An 18,255-nucleotide genomic window follows, 5' to 3' on the forward strand; every position below is an offset into this window, starting at 1 on the left:
TAAGTGGAGTTACACAGTAGTTATCTTTTGGGATCTGGCCGATTTCCTTTAGACAATGTCTTGGAGATTCATCCATTTAGAGCATGTTTCAGGACTTTCTTCCTTTTTCAGGCTGGATAATAATCCACTGCGTATATCTACATTTTATTTATGCATTCACCTACAGATGGACACTTGTGTTTATTCCACTTTTCGGTTCTTGTGAATAATACTATGAACACAAGTGTGCAAATATCCAAGTCCCTGATTTCAATTCTTCTGTGTGTATATACACAGAAGTGGACTTGCTGGATCACATGATGGTTTTATTTATTTTTAAAAATTTTGGCTGTGTCTGGTCTTAGTTGCGACATGAAGGATCTTTAGTGGAGGTGTGTGGGATCTTAGTTCCCTGATCAGGGATCGAACTGCATCTCCTACCTTGAAACCACAGAAGCTTAACCACTGGACCATCAGGGAAGCCTTGTAGTTTTTTGTTTTTAATTACAGCCATACAAATGGCATGTAGGTGGCATCTCATTATGGTTTGTCCCATTTAGTCTTTTATGCTTAGTTCCTTGTATTTTTTTTCCTATCCAATGACCTGCTGTATTCTTGTTTCCCACTTGAAACGCCAGGACCCTCTGTGGCTTGACTGCCACACCCTAAGATAGGGGTCTGAAATGCCCTTGAGGTCAGACTCAGGTAAAGCTGGGATGCACAAGAGAATAAGACTTAGGAGAGTGCAGTCCACGTACCCCGATGTCTGTGGCTCTGGGCAAATGTTATCACAATGAAGCCAGATTTGTGATGTGAAACCTCTCAATTTATTTCTATCTTAGCAATGAATTTAATAGAATTAAATTCAGGAAAAAAGTTTTTTGTTTTTTTTTAAGGAGAAGAATGGGGAGGAGGAATAGTTAGAGAGTTTGGAATGGACATGTACACACTGCTATATTTAAGATGAATAACCAACCAGGACCTACCATATAGCTCAGGGAACTCTGTTCAATGTTATGTGACAGCCTGGATGGGAGGGGAGTTTGGGGGAGAATGGATACATATATGTGTATACCTGAGTCCCTTTGCTTTCCACCTGAAACTATTACAACATTGTTAATTACTCCCATATACTCCCATATAAAATGTAAAAGTGAAAGTATTAGTCTCTCAGTTGTGTCCGACTCTTTGTGACCCCATGGACTGTAGCCCTTCAGGCTCCTGTCCATGGAATTCTCCAGGCAAGCGCACTAGAGTGGGTAGCCATTCCCTTCTCCAAGGGATCTTCCCGACCCAGCGATAGAACCTACACTGGAGACAGATTCTTAAAATAAAAAGTTTAAAATAAATTAAGGAAAATCCTTCCCTGACACCTCCCCCCCTCATATAAAAGAGCCTCTTGCCAGTCAGTTCTGTCTCATTATCTTTTTAAATATTCTTCTAGAATAATCTTTTAAAATAATTTTTTGTATCTGTTTCCTCTTCTGAAATGTCATCTCCTTGAGGGCATAGACTCTTCCTGCAGTGTCCCATACGCCTTGAACATCACCTGGCACACAACGGGTGCCCAGTGTTTGTTGAATGAGTGACTAAGCAGGAAATTTAGTAAAACTTCAATTCAGCACCTGCACAACTGCTCCCCAGCTGAGCACAATATCCCCTCAGAGGCTGCAGCCTGTGTTGACGCTGTAGGAAAATGTTCCCTTTCCAGATCCTTCTCCCGGGGCGGTGGGGGCGGGGAGGAGTCTTGTCCATCAGCAGATGGCGGGAGCCAGAGAAAGGCAGAAGAAAGCACTTCTGGTTTAGTCAAATACTTTATTTAAGAAATGTAATCGATCACAGTAAGGCATTCAGGCTATAAAAACATTCTATACAGTGGTTTAAAAAGCGACACCCATCCTCAAAAAGCAACCCATATATACAACACAGAACCTGATTCTCTTGAAGAGGGCTGTGCGCAGCACGCTCGAATAAGCTTTGTACAGAAAGACAAGGCATCTTTGCAGCAACCAGGACTTGCAAAAATAAATAGATCTTTCTTTTATATATACACACACGTAAGTGAGAAATGTTTCAACAAATATACAAAGTGCAAACATAACAAAAGGCCCCCACTGTCTGCTCGGCGGTGGTGGGGGTGTTATTTACATGCTTCAGAAAGAGAAAAGGTGTTCACAGTCTCTGGCAGGGGTGCCGTGTTCTGTGGTTGTACAGACGTTTCCACGGGAGGTTGCCCCCATCCGACCCCCACCCCCTCAGTGGTCATAAATATCATATGTGTGGCAATTTCAGAAAGCATCCTTATTTAATGAATCCCATGAAATTCCCAAGCCCAGAGCACATCTTATAGGGCAGACCTGCCATGCATGTTTCAGACGGACACTGGCCAACCATGACCAGCTTGTAGGGGATATGAATGGCTCAGCGGCCTCTGCCTAGAAGTGGAAACAGTAGGCAGATCGTCTAGTCGTAATCTTGGCTTTGAAGTCGTGATTGAACCACCACACACACGTCTCCCTACATGCTAGAAGAGGGGCCAAGTCTGGGAGAAGGGCCAGGTCGGTACCAATCATCAACCTGGACTCTGCAGCCAGAAGGGAACCAGAATGGAAAGTAGTGCAAAATAATAATAGAACATCGACTTTACACAGTGTACGACCCTGAACTGAAAAAGTGCAAGGGGTAGGGCTGGGGTCCAGACACCCACTCCCGGACAGAGGGATACAGTTAGAGGTGAGAGCTGCTCATCTTCACGCACAAAGCGGGTCTCAGGCACTTAATACATGTATGTTAAGGGCGACTGGTGGCTTGCATTTGTTTTCTCTGGGGATGATCGGGGTTTTGGTGAATGAATAGGGTTCAATGGGTGCCACTCCTGGAAAGTTGGACCCAGGGTCCCCTCCTGGCTTAAGTGGAGGACAAACCCGGCTTGGAAAACCCTAGTTTGATCCTGACCAGGGGGTGGCAGACCAACTCTGGCCATCCCGCAGGCTCGCCTGGCAGAGGTAAACACGTTCAGTCCTGAGTGTGGGGCCTGGGCTAGAGGGTGGATGGCGGCAGCAGCCACCTGGGACCCTGTGGGTAGCACCTGCTCTCGTGCGTTCAAAGCCACTAGCTTTCCGACTCCATGTCCCTCCGTCATTCCCTCCGGAGAGGAGCGTGTCTAGAAGGAGAGCAGCTCAGAGATTCCCAGAGAGGACAGATCCCCCAGCTAGTCTGCCTTTCTCCTTCACGTGTAAAGAAAGGAAGAAAAAAAAAGAAACCCAACTGCCTCCTGTGGGCGCCGTCTGAAGCCTGTTCTGCCTCCCAGAAAAATAAATATATAAAACAAAGCTCTGGCAGACAGGCAAACGGCGCCTGGGCTGCAGTCACCAGCAGTGCTTTGGGTGCGGAGGTCTCAGGAAGGGTTGGGGGCAGGTCAAGGGTCGGGGGAGAAAGTGTTCTTTCTGCCTTTGAGTGACTGGCGGCAGGTTCCGGGGAGGGACAGGACTCGAGGCAGCAGCTCACGCCACGTCATCCTCCAGGCTGACTATCTGTCTCTGTCAACAAAACAGTAAACGCCGGAAACGATCAGTCCAACATCCCGTAAACATGGCCACAAGCCACCCACGCCTGACTCTTTCCTGGTCCCCCAGGCCACCCCCCTCATCTACCGCTGGACCCGCACAAAGGCCTCCACCCTCGTCTCCCGGCTCTGAACTTGGCCCAGGCCTGTTCCTCACACAACCACCAGGGGCGCCCGTGAGCACCTGAGTCTGATCAGGTGGCTCCGTGGCGCCCATCTCACGGCCAGCAACGGTGCTCCCACAGGCCCACAGCCTCCTGCTCCATCTGCCCCTTCCCTTCTCACTCTACGCGCCTCAAACACACAGGCAGGGTTCGGCCACAGGGCCTTTGCACAGGTGGCGCCTGCTGCACTCCGTACACTCCCTACTCAAGAAAGCCTCCCGGGCCACCTTATCCGAAGTCGCCTCCCCTCCCCCCCAGACCCCCCACAAAAATACTCAGGCCCCCTTCCGGCTTTCACCCTTGGACCTATGTTCCCTTGGCTTATCCCCTGGCCCTGCCGCCCCCCTCCTCCCCACCCCATGACCCCCACTCTGTGAGATCGTACGCTCTCGAGGAGGGCCTGGCCTTTAGGAGGCATGAGGAACACTCAGACACCCGGCTGCCGGCAAGGTCCCCAGCGGGGCGGCTCACCGAGGGGTAGGTGTAGCCGTCCTGGCTGCGGCAGATGTGGACCTCGTCCTCTGTGGTCTTCTGGTACACAGGGTTGTCAAAGTTGATGCTGTTGATGCTCTTGAGCCGCCAATTCTTCCAGAGGAGGAAGGTCCCGAAGGCCAGGAGGATGAGCAGTGCTGCGGGGAGAGGGGAGGGGGGCCGCCTTCAAACACCAGGCCCTTTCACGGGGAAATGTTTTTGTTCCCAATTTATTATTTGTATTTTTCCAATTTTCCTAATACTTGGGACTTGTCTGGTGGGCCAGCAGTTAAGACCCACTGCAGGGGAAGTGGGTTCGAACCCTAGTTGGGGAACTAAGATCTTCCCAAATGCCCTGCAAAACATTAAAAAAAAAAAAATACTTTCCCAGTGTAAAAAAAAAAAAAAAATCCATCAGTGAGTATAACAAATCTCTAGCTTGAAGACCACTGTGACTGCCTCACACCCCCCAAATACCCAACAATTGTTGGGTATATAGTAGGCTCGCATTATGGAGCACTGGGTCAGGGGCTGCCCGTCTCTTGAGACCAAAGATTCAAGACACATTCCCAGTGGCCGGGGAGGTCACTGGTGGAATTTTTCCACCTGCTTCTACATTTGATGACAAGAAGGCTGTTGTCAATTTTTCCATGTTTCTTGTGTATTAGTCACACATCAGTTACTTTGTTTTCACAAATGGGATTGTTCTCAACATTTGGGGCCACCGTGGCACACTCTGCTTCTGCGTGAATGCGGATAATGAGGGATCCCTCTTTGCATCATTGATGGTGGTGGGTCTTGGGGTGCTGTTTCCTGTCCCCTCCCTGCCTCCTCTCCTGGGATCCAAGCAACAGCCAGGGGCTCACACAGCCTAGGTTTGTAAAAGATCCTGGCTGGTGCCCAGAGGGCGGGAAGATGCCAGGTGGGCATTACCCTGAGGCAGCCTCACCCTGAGGTGAGGGCCTCCCCAGGCAAGTGTATCAACCCATAGCCGAACAACTGGTGGGACTTAGATCTCTGGTCTCTGTGAAGGGACACCTTGAAAGGATTTTTTTTTCCAAAAAGGGAAAGTGGGTATGATGCAAACCAAGCCATGATTGACAGGTGAGGGCAGAAAAGCAGAAATCTCCAAACTGCCCCCTGAAACAGAACAACTCATCAGGAGGTACCCCTGCTGGTGCCTTCTCTTGCTTTGGGTGTTGGTGAAAGTACCCGTCAATCACACCGGAAACCCTGGCCCAGTCCCCCTTCCCCCCACGTGACATCTCAGATGTCCCACTCTGCTGTCAGCTCCAAGGGGGCAAATGTTTGTTTCTCTCTGGGCTCTGTCCCCAGTGCTCAGAAGTGGCCTTGGTATACAGTAGTCGCTCAACTATATTTGTTTAGTGAATGAAGCTAGGAAGGGGGTTGCTCAGTGATAAACAGGACAGACACACAATGGGCCACCCCAGTACTGGGGGAAAGGTGGGCCAGAAAGGCTTGCCGGGAACAGAAGTCATTTTGCAGGAAGCAAAGAACCAGGGGAGGACTGGCCACAGGCTTACCGATGGGGAGGACGATGTATAGGGCACCCACGCTCCCGGGCTTCTCCGTGTCCGCTCGGCCGGCAACGTCACCCAGGGCTGTGGGAGAGAAGAGAGAAAGTGAGGCCCAGATCCAGCGTGACAGGGTGGGAAAACACAGCAGGTGTATGATGTCAATATGTAGAGGAAAACACCTGACATTTCTCAGTGTCTTCAAACGTCCAAAGGAACTTGGAGTATCTCCCAGGCTTGAGAGGTGCCAGGCTGGCTTCTGTCCAGGCCTCGCTTGTGGGCAATTGGGATTATGGCCCGAATTTAAGAGAGTTCTTTAGGCTCGCGTTATGAGGCACTAGGGAAGGGGGATGCCGGTCTCTGAGACCAAAAATTGTGGATACATTCCCAGTGGCTGGAGAGGTCACTGATGGAATTTTTCAACCTGCTTCTGCATTTGATGTTGTTGTTGTTTAGTCACTAAGTCGTGTCCCCCAGGTTCCTCCGCCCATGGGATTTCCAGGCAAAAATACTGCAGTGGGTTACCATTTCCTTCTCCAGAGGATCTTCCCAACCAGGGATAGAACTCACATCTCCTGCATCGGCAGGTGAGCCCCCTGGGAAGTCCCTGCATTTGATGACAAGGAGCCTATTCTGGATGAGGGCAGGGGTCACCTTCTGTCCCCGTAATTCTCAGCAATTTCAGTGCTTAGGTTGCCTCGCACCAAAGACCCATAGTCCTGTGCCAGCTGGCCCCAGCTGATAAATATTTGGGGGAGGGACTTCCCTGGTGGGCCAGTGGGGAGTGTGGGTTTGATCCTTGGTTGGGAAGCTAAGATCCCACATGCCTCTCCACCAAGAAACCAAAACATGAAACAGAAGCAATATTGTAAGAAATTCAATAAAGACTTAAAAAAAAAAAAATGGTCCACATCAAAAAAAAACTAACAAAAAAAGAGATACTGGAGGTGACATCGTTATATAATCACATGTGTACACCTGGGCCAGACAACGTGAGGGCCCGTGTGAGTGAAAATATAAAGGCCTTCAAACAGGCCAATGCGCTGGGAAGACCACACAAGCCACATCCGAGCCACACAATAAGCCAGTGAGCAGTAATGACCATCACCAGTTATATTCAAATCCCTCCTGGGTTTTAATCCTACCAGCTGTCATACATGCTGTGAACAGAGTTTGTATCCAGTTTTACATTTGCGCTTATTTAAGAAACCTGATGCTGGGAGGGATTGAGGGCAGGAGGAGAAGGGGGCGACAGAGGATGAGATGGCTGGATGGTAACACCGACTTGATGGGCTTGAGTTTGAGTAAACTCCGGGAGTTGGTGATGGACAGGGAGGCCTGGCATGCTGCAATTCATGGGGTCGCAAAGAGTCGGACATGACTGAGCGACTGAACTGAACTGAAGAAACCTCACCACAAAAATAACTTAGGGCAGTAGCAGCAGTGTCCTTGAGAAATTTTTTTTTAAAAGAGCTCCTTTGCCAAATTCGAGAAGCCCCAGATGGGCCCGTCTGTGAAATGGTATTTCAAGCGGTGGCACTTCAATCGAAAACGGTTCTGGGCCTCTCTCTACCATACAGTTCCTGTTGTATCCCCTTTATGATGGAACAAAGGATTCAGCTACTTTGAAGGGGGAAAAAAAAAATGTCTGAAACTTGCTAATGTGCTTTTTTCTGTTTTTCCTGGCCAGAAAAGCCTGTGCTGTTTCCGGACTGCTCAAAAACAGGGTCGGGCGCCCTCTGCTGGACAAAGAAGTGAACGGCAGGTCTCCAATCAATCAAGCTGGGAAAGTGGTAAAGTAAGCCCTTGAGGGCAGGCTGAGAAGGGAACTGGGGACTCTGCCTCAGTCAGAAAATTTAAACGGATCCCCCCCAAACTCAGTAAACCAGTAACATTATAATGCAGTTTTAAAAAAATCAAAATTAATGCCAATGGGAACTCCCTGGCTGATGGTCCAATGGTTAGGATTCCACCCTCATTGCTGAGGGTCTGGCTTCAATCCCTGGTTGGGGAACTAAGATCTCACAAGCCACGTGGCATGGCCAAGGAAAAAAAGAAAAAGAAAAGAAAAGAAAAATTAATGCCAATATCTCATGAAGAACAAAAGAGCAAAATTTTTAGGAAAACAGGATCTGATGATACACTTTGCAAAACCTGTCTCATTGGGACCAAGCAAACTTTATTTATCAGGACTGTCCCCACAGGCCACAATTTGATTATTTGGCTTAAAAATAATAATGCATTAGAAATAAGTTGATTTTTAAAGTGTAAAAGAAAAACTAAAAACTGGAAAAAAAATTTCATTAAAATATTATCTGAGTCCTGGATTTTTTGGTGCCCCCTTTAGGCACTACCCCAGGGAGTGAGCGCCTGACCTGCCTCACACTAGTCCTGGCCTTGCTGGGCAGACATCTGAAACTTCAGGTTCTTCCCACGCTCATGTGATCCCCACTTTCCCAGGGAGGTGGGCAGGCATTGTTATTAGCTCCAGGTAGGGAAACTGAGGCTTCAGACAGGCACAGGCCATGCCAGAGACAGTCAGCAAAAGAACCAAGACTAAATCCACTGTCTCTTCACAGAGATGCTGGTTATCAATGACCTGGGGCAGGGAGCGGGGGTAGGTGGCCGCAGCCTTTACCTTGTTGGGAGATTGTCACTGACTCGGCTGTGGTGAGCTCAGGGCTGGCTGTGCGCTTCGGCCCCACAGCTGTTGAGCTGCCCATGGAGGGTCCTCGGGTGGTCACTGCAGACTCAGACTCTGAAAGAAGAAACATTTCCTGAGTGTCCTGTGGCCTGAGCGCCAATGGTAGTTGTGCTGCTGTTGAAAACAGGTAGGAAGCAAGTGCCATGGGCCACAAAGAAATAACTGAAGACAAATGCAGTGAAAATACAAACCCACTAGTGTCTGTGTTATTATATTACACGTTGTCTTTCAAAAGGAAGATTCGTAAGTGTTACAGACACACTGACCCCCAATAGGGACTTTCTCTGAGGATGCGGAGACTGAAAAAGGGGCCGTATTCTCCCTTAATGTCTGCAACTAAAATCAGGGCCTCCCCACCAAAGAGGGCTGGGAAAGAGAGAACTGGACCTGAGTCCATCTCCCTGCTAGTACCCGGTGCTGATGTACCCAGCATTTGAGAAAGGCCTTACAACAGCCTCCAGGGGCCTTGCTCTCCCATTTGACAGATGAGCAAAGAAGGGCTGCAGGGCCGACCCTCAAGGGTGGCAGAAGGCCGAGCCCCACCTCTGAGGCAGCTTCTCATGTCCTTGGCCAGCAGCATGCCGTCGGGGCAGGCACAGGTGAACTTGGGTGAGCGGGGGTTGATCTGTGGGGCCGGCAGACACAGGTACTGGCAGCCACCATTGCGGAGGGCTGTCCTCTCACACCAGTTCACCCCTGCGGCGGGAAAAGGCAGGGAGGCAGGATGAGAATGAGGTCAGAAAAATTCTGGAACATTCCAGAGCACAGGCAGAGAAGTGGAGGTAGTGGGGGAGGCCACCCCATCTTTACCTCTCGGCTGCGTGAGGTTGTGGAAGAGGACAATGTCCTCCGGAGATAACAGGTTTTCCGCCATCAGATTGATGTCTGAGCCTGTGAGGCGGTTGGCACTAAAAATGGCTTCGTTGATAATATCGGTCCAAAATACTTTATCCTACAGGGGTATAAGGAAAATGACATATCCCATCAACCATAGGGGACATGACCACTGGTTCCACACCCCTCCAAATGGGTCCACGGGGGTGGGGGTGGCAAGGAGAAGTCACAGGCGATCCTGGGGGCTTTAGGACTTGGGCATCCTGCTCCCCGAAGGAGGAAGGGCCCCACCCCGGGGACCCAGCACCGGGGAAAATCATCGGATCCCCCCAGCTCCTGCCCCAACTTGCAAGCCTGAACTGGATGCAGGTGTCAGGGGAAGAGAACTGAGTTTGGGGTTATAAACTCTCAACAGAGCCCCCTGGCCATCTCTCTCTTCCAGAGCCTTTTTTCTTTAAAAATTTCTTAATTTTAAAAAAGGAGTGATTGTGTGCCCCCAGCCCCCACCTCAAAGATGGCCAAGGAGAAAGGGTGCGCCAGCTTCTTCTTGTCCTCCAGCACAGTCCTCCGGTTGCCCCCGTTGACGTCGATGCTGGAGATGGAGTGCAATTTGGAGTCGACCCAGTAGAGGCGGCCGCCAGAAAGATCTAGAACCCACAGTGGGGGCAAGGAGAGGTCACAGGTGATGTCCGAGCCTTGGGGCTTGGGCATCCCGCTTCTCTCAGGAGGGAACCAACCCCCCACCCAACTGGACCGAGTGCCTGAGAAAGCCATTCAGATCCACACCCCCCTCCCACCCGAACCTCATGCAGGTGTGGTGTGGGGAGAAGGGAGCTGAGTTTCCGGTGCTACACTCTCATGGAGCCCCCTCGCCATCTCTCCTCCAGACCCTGCCTGACCCCAAGGACTACTGTGCCCCCACTGTACCCAGCGTGATGCCATTGGGCCACTGGATGTCCTCGGTCACCAGCGAATAAACGTCCACGCCATTGAGGCCCCCCTTCTTGATCTCGGCAGGGGTGCCCCAGTCGGTCCAATACATGAAGCTAGGAGGGCAGCAGGAAGGACAGAAAGGACGACGTCAGGGAGCGAAGCTGTAACCACCCAGAAGAGCAGCTCTCCCCCCGGCATCAGCCAGGCCAGGACCGCCCCCTGCGCCCCCCTGCAGTCCCTACTGGGAGAAGCCCTGGATGGGTTCTTTCTGGTCCCCTAACTTAACCTTGCTGCTCCCTGGCGGCTCAGACAGTAAAGAATCTGCCTGCAGTGCAGGAGACCTGGGTTCGATCCATGGGTGGGGAAGATCCCCTGGAGAGGGAAATGGCAACCCACTCCAGTATTCTTGCTTGGAGAATACCATAGTCAGGAGCCTGGCAGGCTACAGTCCAGAGGGTCGTAGAGTCGGACTCAACTTAATAACTAAACCCCACCAACCTTGCCGGTTCCAGGGCCTGCAACCTGGTGAGACCCGGCAAGATTCAGGGACCTTTGAGAACAAAGGAAGATTTTCATTCCAGTGTTGGGACTGGGGCCCTGGAATCTGCTCTCTGAGCCTAAGGGTTTTTATACATTTGTTTTGGTAATTTTTTTGGTTTTCTAAATATACACACACATATATATATACAAAGAGATTTTTTTAAATTGTGGTGTTAATAAAATATACATAAAATTTACTGTTTAAACATTTTTTAAAGTACGAATTTATTTATTTATTCTTATTATTTTTTTTCAGGCTGTGCGGCATGTGGGGTCTAAGTTCTCTGAATAGGGATTGAACCCATGCCCCTTGCATTGGGAGCACAGAGTACCAACACTGGACCACCAGGTTAAGTGTTTGTTATCCTGCAGATAAATTGCAAGGACTCAAGTTCAAAGGCATTCAAAGTTATTCATGGCTACTTTGTATGAGGCAGGGGAGAAAAACTTAAATTTCCATGTGCTGGAGAGGAATTTAAATAAATCACAGCCCATGAGGCCAAAGGAAAGAAAACTCATAGACCACACGGAAGAGCCAGGTGGGTGGTGCCTGCTATTTAGGGGGAGAAATATAAGAGCAGAGCAAGTGATACAAGTCTAAGTGGAGTGTGTGTCTGGGAGGGTCTCTCTCTCCTGGCATCTGGACAGACCAGATGACCCTGCACCAAATGAGGGCATTAGTCTTGTTGGGCCTGCTGGGCCCACCTTCATCCCAGGGTCCCTCCAATCTGAGCCGTGGACACCATGCTAGGACAGCCAAGTGTGGCTTCGCCAACGTTTTTTCTCTGAGGCCCATTGCTCCCTCTCCTCCAGTGACTGCAGCCAGAACAAGCTGCCCATTCTGTCTTGTGCCACAGGGTGGAGACCTTCACTTCGTTTGCAAAAATTGTCGTTTGGCTAATGCTGGCCTTAAGTGTGTATGTGTTTTTTATTTTAACTGTTCAGTATTTCTTAAGGACATTGTCTTTCTTGTTTTCATGGAACTGGGCTATGTGTTCACTTGCGAGAGGTCTTGGGGATGTAGCGAACGGTCTACATCCCCCACCCTGTGCAAAGTTCAGATGATAAAATTCCCACCATAACGGAGCCCCTCCCACTGAGAGTGCAGGGGACGTGGGAAGACCCCACATGCTTCTGAGTTAACTAAGCCCATGTGCCACAACTACTGAGCCTGAGCTCCAGAGCCCAGGAACCACAACTACTGAAGCCCACACGCTCTGTGCTTCAAAACAAGAGAAATCACCACAGTGAGAAGCCTGTGCACAACTAGAGAAAGCCTGTGCAAAACAATGAAGAGCTGAGGCATCCGAAAATAAATAAATACATTAAGAAAAATCTGTGCCCTCCCCCTGCAAAAAAAACCCCACAAACAGACAAAAAGCTAATCTGGTCTGGTCTGGTCATCTGGTCTACCTAAGCCCAAACCTCCCCCCATCCGGAGCTCTAATCCATTTATGAACCCCACCCCTAGGAATACCCACCCGTGGACAGGATCCACCACAATGGCCCGTGGCTTGGAGCCTTCCTCCTGGAAAAGCGTCTTCCTCTTCACGCCTTTGGTGTCAGCCACGGAGACGGTGCCCAGGATAGAGTCGGTCCAATAGATGTTGCTGTGGATCCAGTCCACCGCCAGCCCGTCGGGGGCCTGGAGATCCTCGCCAATGATGGTGTCGTAGGAGGAGAAGCCGGGGGCTCCGTCGATCTGGGCACTGAGGGGAGAGGAGAAGGAAGAGGGGAGTGTCAGCTCCGGGGGCCCTCTGTCCACTCAGGGACCGGGGCTGCATGTGGCTGGGGGAGCAGGCAGGCTCACCTGTAGATCTTCCTCTGGGACAGGTCAGACCAGTAGATCCTGTTACTGGCCACCTCCGTGTCCAGGGCGACCACATTCTTAAGGTTGGGGATAAGGCTGGTGTACTCACTTCGGTCCAGAGTCATCTTCCTCACTTCGTGGCGGTTGGTGAAGAAGAGGTAGGCGATGGTACCTGGGGAGCGGGGAAGGAGAGGGTTCAGGGGAGTGGAAGGGACTCCGGCCTCCAGAAACATGGGATCCCTTGATTTAGGTGCTTCTAAGAATCACTGCATGGTTGCAGTTCTAACCTAAACTTCAGGTAGAAGAAATTAATGATGTCTATTTGTTTCATTGCATGCTAAATTGATTTAGTCCTCTTTTCAACCCCATGGACTGTAGACTGCCATGTTCCTCGGTCCACAGGATTCTCCAGGCAAGCATACTGGACTGCATTGCCATTTACTTCTCCAAGGGAACTTCCCCACCCAGGGATCAAACCCGCATCTCTTACATCTCCTGCATTGGCAGGCAGGTTCTTTACCACTAGTGCCACCTATTTTATTTCATTATGAGGTATTATATTTTGGTCTCTTTTCAGTGGATTTGCTTTTTTTCCCCTTCTCTCTCTTTTTTTTTGGCCATGCCACTTGCAGGATCCTAGTTATTGGACCAGGGATCAAACTAAAGCCCCCTGCATTGGAAGCACAGAGTCTTAACCACTGGATCACCAGGAAAGTCCTGGACTTACTTTTTTTGGCATAAATTCCTTTTGCTGGGGCGGGTATAGGCTGTCTGGCTGATGGCTTCCCATCTCTTGTCCCCTGAGCCCCCTTCAAGATCAGAAGCTGCAAAGCATCCCTGGTGGGATTGATCTGCATCTTCAGAGAAGCCAAATGAGCGTGGGCAGTCACCTAGCCTGACCGCTAACTGGGCTGTGTGTTCACTTGCCAGATGTCTCAGAAGCAAACGGTCTACCCCCGGGGTGCAAAGTTTGGATGATGAAATTTCCACCACGTGGGCTACCCCTCATGCCACCTCCCTGCACTTACCCGCAGCCTTGCAGGCCTTGGTGAGGGGCTCCAGCTGGAAGCCCTCTTCACACTCACATTTGTAGCTGCCCTCGAGGTTCACACAGAGCTGGCTGCAGGTGTCAGGGCTCTGACACTCATCGATATCTGAGAGTTGGGACACAGAGAGAACTTGGGCATCTTCCCAGCAGGGCGCAGACGGAGCCATGGGCTCTGACCAAGAGCCACGCCTCCCTGTGGCAAATGGCAGACAACCCATCCCCTCTCGGGAAAACCTTCAGGACAGGAGGCTCTGACCAACTTTTTTTTTTTTTAATTTTATTTATTTATTTGGCTGCACCGGGTCTTAGTTGCAGCACGTGGAGTCTTTAATTGGGGCATATGAACTCTTAATTGCAGCATGTGGGATCTAGTTCCTTGACCAGGGATCGAACCCAGGCCCCCTGTTTTGGGAGTGTGAAGTCTGAGCCGCTGAAAGTCCCTGATCAAGGAAATCTTGAAAATGGCCAAGCATCATCTCTAACAGTGACCACAATCTCACCATTTACTTCAGGGCACAGTCAACTGGGCAAAGTTGCATCAGCTGAGATTTCTTTCTTAATTATTAATCCCCAAAGGCCAAAAGCAAGTGCTCCCCAAGGGCCAAGCTGGCGACAGCTGGCTCAAGCACCTGGCCTCCTACCAGCCCTGTGAGGAGGAAATGGCACCTGCACCCACTTCACAGATGGGAAAACTGAGGCTGAGGCTTTGACCCCCCCGCCTCTTCTTCCAAGGAAAGGGCCAGGGGCTTGGGAATCACCTTCGCATCTGTGCTTGTCCACTAGCTGGAAGCCTTCAGGACACAGGCACTCGTAGCCGATCTTGAGGTCATTGCAGATGTGAGAGCAGCCGCCTTTGTTGTCCAGACACTCGTTGGTCCCTGTGCCAGATGCGGGCGGGGCACCGGTCACACTCTGGCCTCCAGCCACCCCTGCACTATTTCTCCCTCATCATAACCAACGCAATGACCGCATGGCTGGTGAAGTTACCAGGACTCCTAAGACGTCTTAGAGCCACCGTCACATGTGACACCATGAATGAACCATGCAGTTGTTGTCAATGTTTAGTCGCTAAGTTTTGTCCCACTCTTTGCGACCCCATAGACTGTAGCCCACCAGGCCCCTCTGTCCATGGGATTTCCCAGGCAAGAATACTGGGGTAGGTTGCCATTTCCTCCTCCAGGGGATCTTCCCAACCCAGGGATCGAACCTGAGTCTCCTGCAACGGCAAATGGCCACTTTACCACTGACTGAGCCACTAGGGAAGCCCTATGAGGGTGTTACAGTGAGTGAAATAAGCCAGGTACGGAAGGACAAATACTGCACTATTCCACGTGAGGCCCCTAATGGGGTCATATTTATAGAGAGAGAAAGTAGGAGGGTGGGTGCAGAGGTTGGGGGAGGGGGAGTTAGTGTTCAGTGGGGACAGAGACTCAGTTCTGCAAGATGAAATAGTTCTGGAGATGGATGGTGGTGAATGAACACTGTGAATGTACTTAAAACATGCCTGAACTCTACTCCTAAAAATGGTTAAAACCGTAAATTTTGGGGTTTTTTTTTTACCATAATTAAAAATTTTTTTAATTATAAAAAATAAAAGCCACATATCACTTACTACAGTTACATGTATTAACTCACTTAATCCTCCCTACAGGAAATGGCAACCCACTTCAGCATTCTTGCCTGGAGAACTCCATGGACAGAGGAGCTTGTCCATGGGGTCGAAAAGAGTTGGACAGGACTGAGTGACTAACACACACAAAATCCTCCCTATGACCTTAAAAGGCAAGAGAATTATAGCTGGGGAAATCAAAGCATGGCCAGGTTGAGCAGTTTGTTTAAGATCACATGGCTTGACGCAAAGCTAGGGCGCTGGGCTCCATAATCCATGCTCTTACCCTCTATACCAAGCATGGACCAAAGCCAGTCCCCAACCTGCTCTTTGACAGCTAAGAATGGTTTTTACATTTTAAAATAGTTGAAAATAAGAATCAAAAGCAAAATATTTCAAAAGTTCTATGAAATTTGAGTGTCTGTATCCGTAATAGAAGTTTCCTTGGAGTATGGCCCTTGGCATTCAAATGCACGTGTATGGGCTTGTGTGGGTGCTTCCCTGCTACAAAGGCCAAGTAGAAAAGCTGCGATAGAGACCCTATGGCTTGGAAAGTCCAAATCATGGGTCACAGTGTTGCTGAAAATACTTGTATCACCTGATCCCCAGCAGCCCTAGGATGTCTGGAAGTTACTGCCCCATCTTACAGATGGGAAAATTGAGGCTTAGAAGCCAATCCACTTATCCCCAGGCTCCCCCCACTATCATCTGTCCAGCCCAAGTCACAGCACTTGTGGGCTTGGGCAGGGCTGGCCCCTCAGAGCACCACAGCACCCACGTTTCAACGTGGTGGATCCCACCCTCAACACAACCAGGTGCCCACACCCCAGGGCTCACCACAGTCCTTGAGGGGCTCATCCGACCAGTCCCGGCAGTCCCTGACGGAGTTGCACACTTTGTCCAGGGAGATGCACTCACCGCTTTGGCACTTGAACTTGTTGGGCCCCTCACAAAGAGTCACTATGAGAACACAGAGGAGGGTCAGGTGCTTCCAGGAGACAGGAGGTGGCTTAGTGCTTTTTATTAATATTATTTATGCAAGAATAGATACAGATGTATTTGGTGGTAAAACAGAATGGTTACTGATCATACATGAAGCCTCCACTCAGCTTAAGAATTAGAATATCACCAATAGCAGGTAAACTCTGGCCTGATGCCTGTTTGTTTAAATAAAAGTTTTATTAGTTTATATACTGTCAGCGGCAGACTTCATGCTATAATAGCAGAGTCAAGTAGATGTAATTGAGACTATGGCCTGCAGAGCTGAAAATTCTTACCCTCTGGCCCTGACCTAAACTATTATAGTAGTCTATGCCATCCCATTCTACTACCCCCAGAGGTAATGATAATCTTGAATTTTGATTACCATTTCTTTCTTTTTTCATTAATAGTTCTATCAAACATATATGAATGAACAATCTACTGTTGAATTTTGCTTGTTTTTGAGTCTTACTTAATAACTGTATCCAGTTAAATTTCTGCAATTTCCTTCTTGCTTGCAACCCCAAGGTTATGAAGTTCGCCTGGGCTGCAGACAGGGACTGCAGCCTCATTTTCCTCAGCTGTATGATATTCCACTCTGTGATGACACTGCCCTTTAAAATTATTTCCATGCAACCCTGTTCACAGCAGCACTATTCACAACAACCAAGGGGTAGAAGCAACCCAAGTGTTCATCAACAGGTGACTGGATAAACAAAACATGGTCCATCCATATGATAGAATATTATTTTGCCTTAAAAAGGAAGGAATTTCTGACATCTTCTATAACAGGGATGCACATTGAGGAAATGATGCTTAGTGAAATAAACCCATCATGCAAAGACACATTTGTGATTCCAGTTACATAAGGTCAAATACTAGAAGAGTGGAAATCATAGAGACGGTAGAATAGTGGGTACCAGGGGCTCGAAGAGGGAGAGTGGGGAGTGAGTGTATAATGGGGACAGAGTTTTAATTTGGGAAGATGAAAGAGTTCTGGCAATGGATGGTGAGGATGGTGACTTAGCACCACTGGACTATACTCTTAAGAATGGTTAAGACAGTAAATTTTGTTACATGTGTTTTTTTGTTGTGTTGGCCACTCAGTCCTGTCTGACTCTTTCAGACACCATGGACTGTAGCCCATCAGATTCTCTAGGTAAGAATACTGGAGTGGGTTGCCATTCTCTTTTCCAAGGGATCTTCCCAATCCAGGGATCGAACCCACATCTCCTGCATTACAGGCAGATTCGTTACCCTCTGAGCCACCAAGGTAGCCCCTAAAAGTACTTTACCACAATTAAAAAAAAAAATTTTATTTTACATCAATTCTACTGCTGGGACTTCCTTGGTGGTTCAGTGGTTAAGGCTCTGAGCTTCCAATGCAAGGTACGTGGGTTTGATCCCTGGTCAGGGAACTAAAATCCCACATGTCATGCAACATGGCATATATATATATATATATAAACTAATTCTACTGCTGATGAGCATTCTGGTTGCTTCCACTGTTTTGCTGTTGCTCCTGCCCCCACATCTCCCCACAGCCCAGGACCCAGGAGGGGTGGGGCTCACCGTTGACGCAGCCCAGCTCGTCACTCAGGTCCTTACAGTCAGGCTCCCTGTTGCACTGCCGGCTGCCATGGATGCAGGTCCCATCCGAGCACTGGAATTCATCAGGCCGGCACGTGGCCACAGCTGGGAAAGAAAGAGCCAAGTGTGGGGAATAAGAAAGGGAAAGCACCCTAACACAACCGTTACATTTTCTTAGATTTCTCTCCAGTCTGTCCTTGCATGCAGGAAATTCATTAAAAAGTTGGCAGATCGGGGAATTCCCTGGTGGTTCAGCAGCTAAGACTCTGTGCTCCCAATGCAGGGGGCCCAGGTTCGATCCCTGGTCAGGAAGCTAAATCCCTCAGGCCACCGCTAAGACCTGGCACAGGTAAATAAATAAATATTAAAAATAATAATAATAAAAGCTGGCAAACCTAGTAGGCCATTCTTGGCAGAAAAGCAATGATGTGGTCCCAATCTAGATAGATGCCTGGCCAGGTAAGTTATGACGTTGCTGTTGTTAAGTCTCTA

The 18,255-nt window shown here is 49.3% G+C and overlaps 1 protein-coding gene across 2 annotated transcripts in view; it reads right to left on the bottom strand.

Moving 5' to 3' along the window:
• Window positions 1–1,778: 1,778 nt before the first annotated feature.
• Window positions 1,779–18,255, bottom strand: part of LDLR (low density lipoprotein receptor) — a 32,103-nt gene continuing 15,626 nt past the window's right edge. Inside the window, exons 5-18 of one of the 2 annotated variants that reach the window (XM_043466585.1) lie at window positions 17,746–17,868; window positions 16,030–16,152; window positions 14,342–14,461; window positions 13,564–13,689; window positions 12,536–12,707; window positions 12,207–12,434; window positions 10,180–10,298; window positions 9,760–9,899; window positions 9,229–9,370; window positions 8,962–9,114; window positions 8,353–8,472; window positions 5,724–5,801; window positions 4,180–4,337; window positions 1,779–3,518 (exon numbers count right to left, since the gene is read on the bottom strand). In XM_043466585.1, coding sequence (XP_043322520.1) covers window positions 3,483–3,518; window positions 4,180–4,337; window positions 5,724–5,801; window positions 8,353–8,472; window positions 8,962–9,114; window positions 9,229–9,370; window positions 9,760–9,899; window positions 10,180–10,298; window positions 12,207–12,434; window positions 12,536–12,707; window positions 13,564–13,689; window positions 14,342–14,461; window positions 16,030–16,152; window positions 17,746–17,868 — 1,838 coding nt within the window. In that variant the 3' untranslated portion in view covers window positions 1,779–3,482. The remainder of the gene's footprint in view (window positions 3,519–4,179; window positions 4,338–5,723; window positions 5,802–8,352; window positions 8,473–8,961; window positions 9,115–9,228; window positions 9,371–9,759; window positions 9,900–10,179; window positions 10,299–12,206; window positions 12,435–12,535; window positions 12,708–13,563; window positions 13,690–14,341; window positions 14,462–16,029; window positions 16,153–17,745; window positions 17,869–18,255) is intronic. The other variant, XM_043466586.1, reaches the window with a different exon arrangement.

Source organism: Cervus canadensis, chromosome 4 (assembly GCF_019320065.1).
Source record: "Cervus canadensis isolate Bull #8, Minnesota chromosome 4, ASM1932006v1, whole genome shotgun sequence".
NCBI lineage: Eukaryota > Metazoa > Chordata > Mammalia > Artiodactyla > Cervidae > Cervus > Cervus canadensis.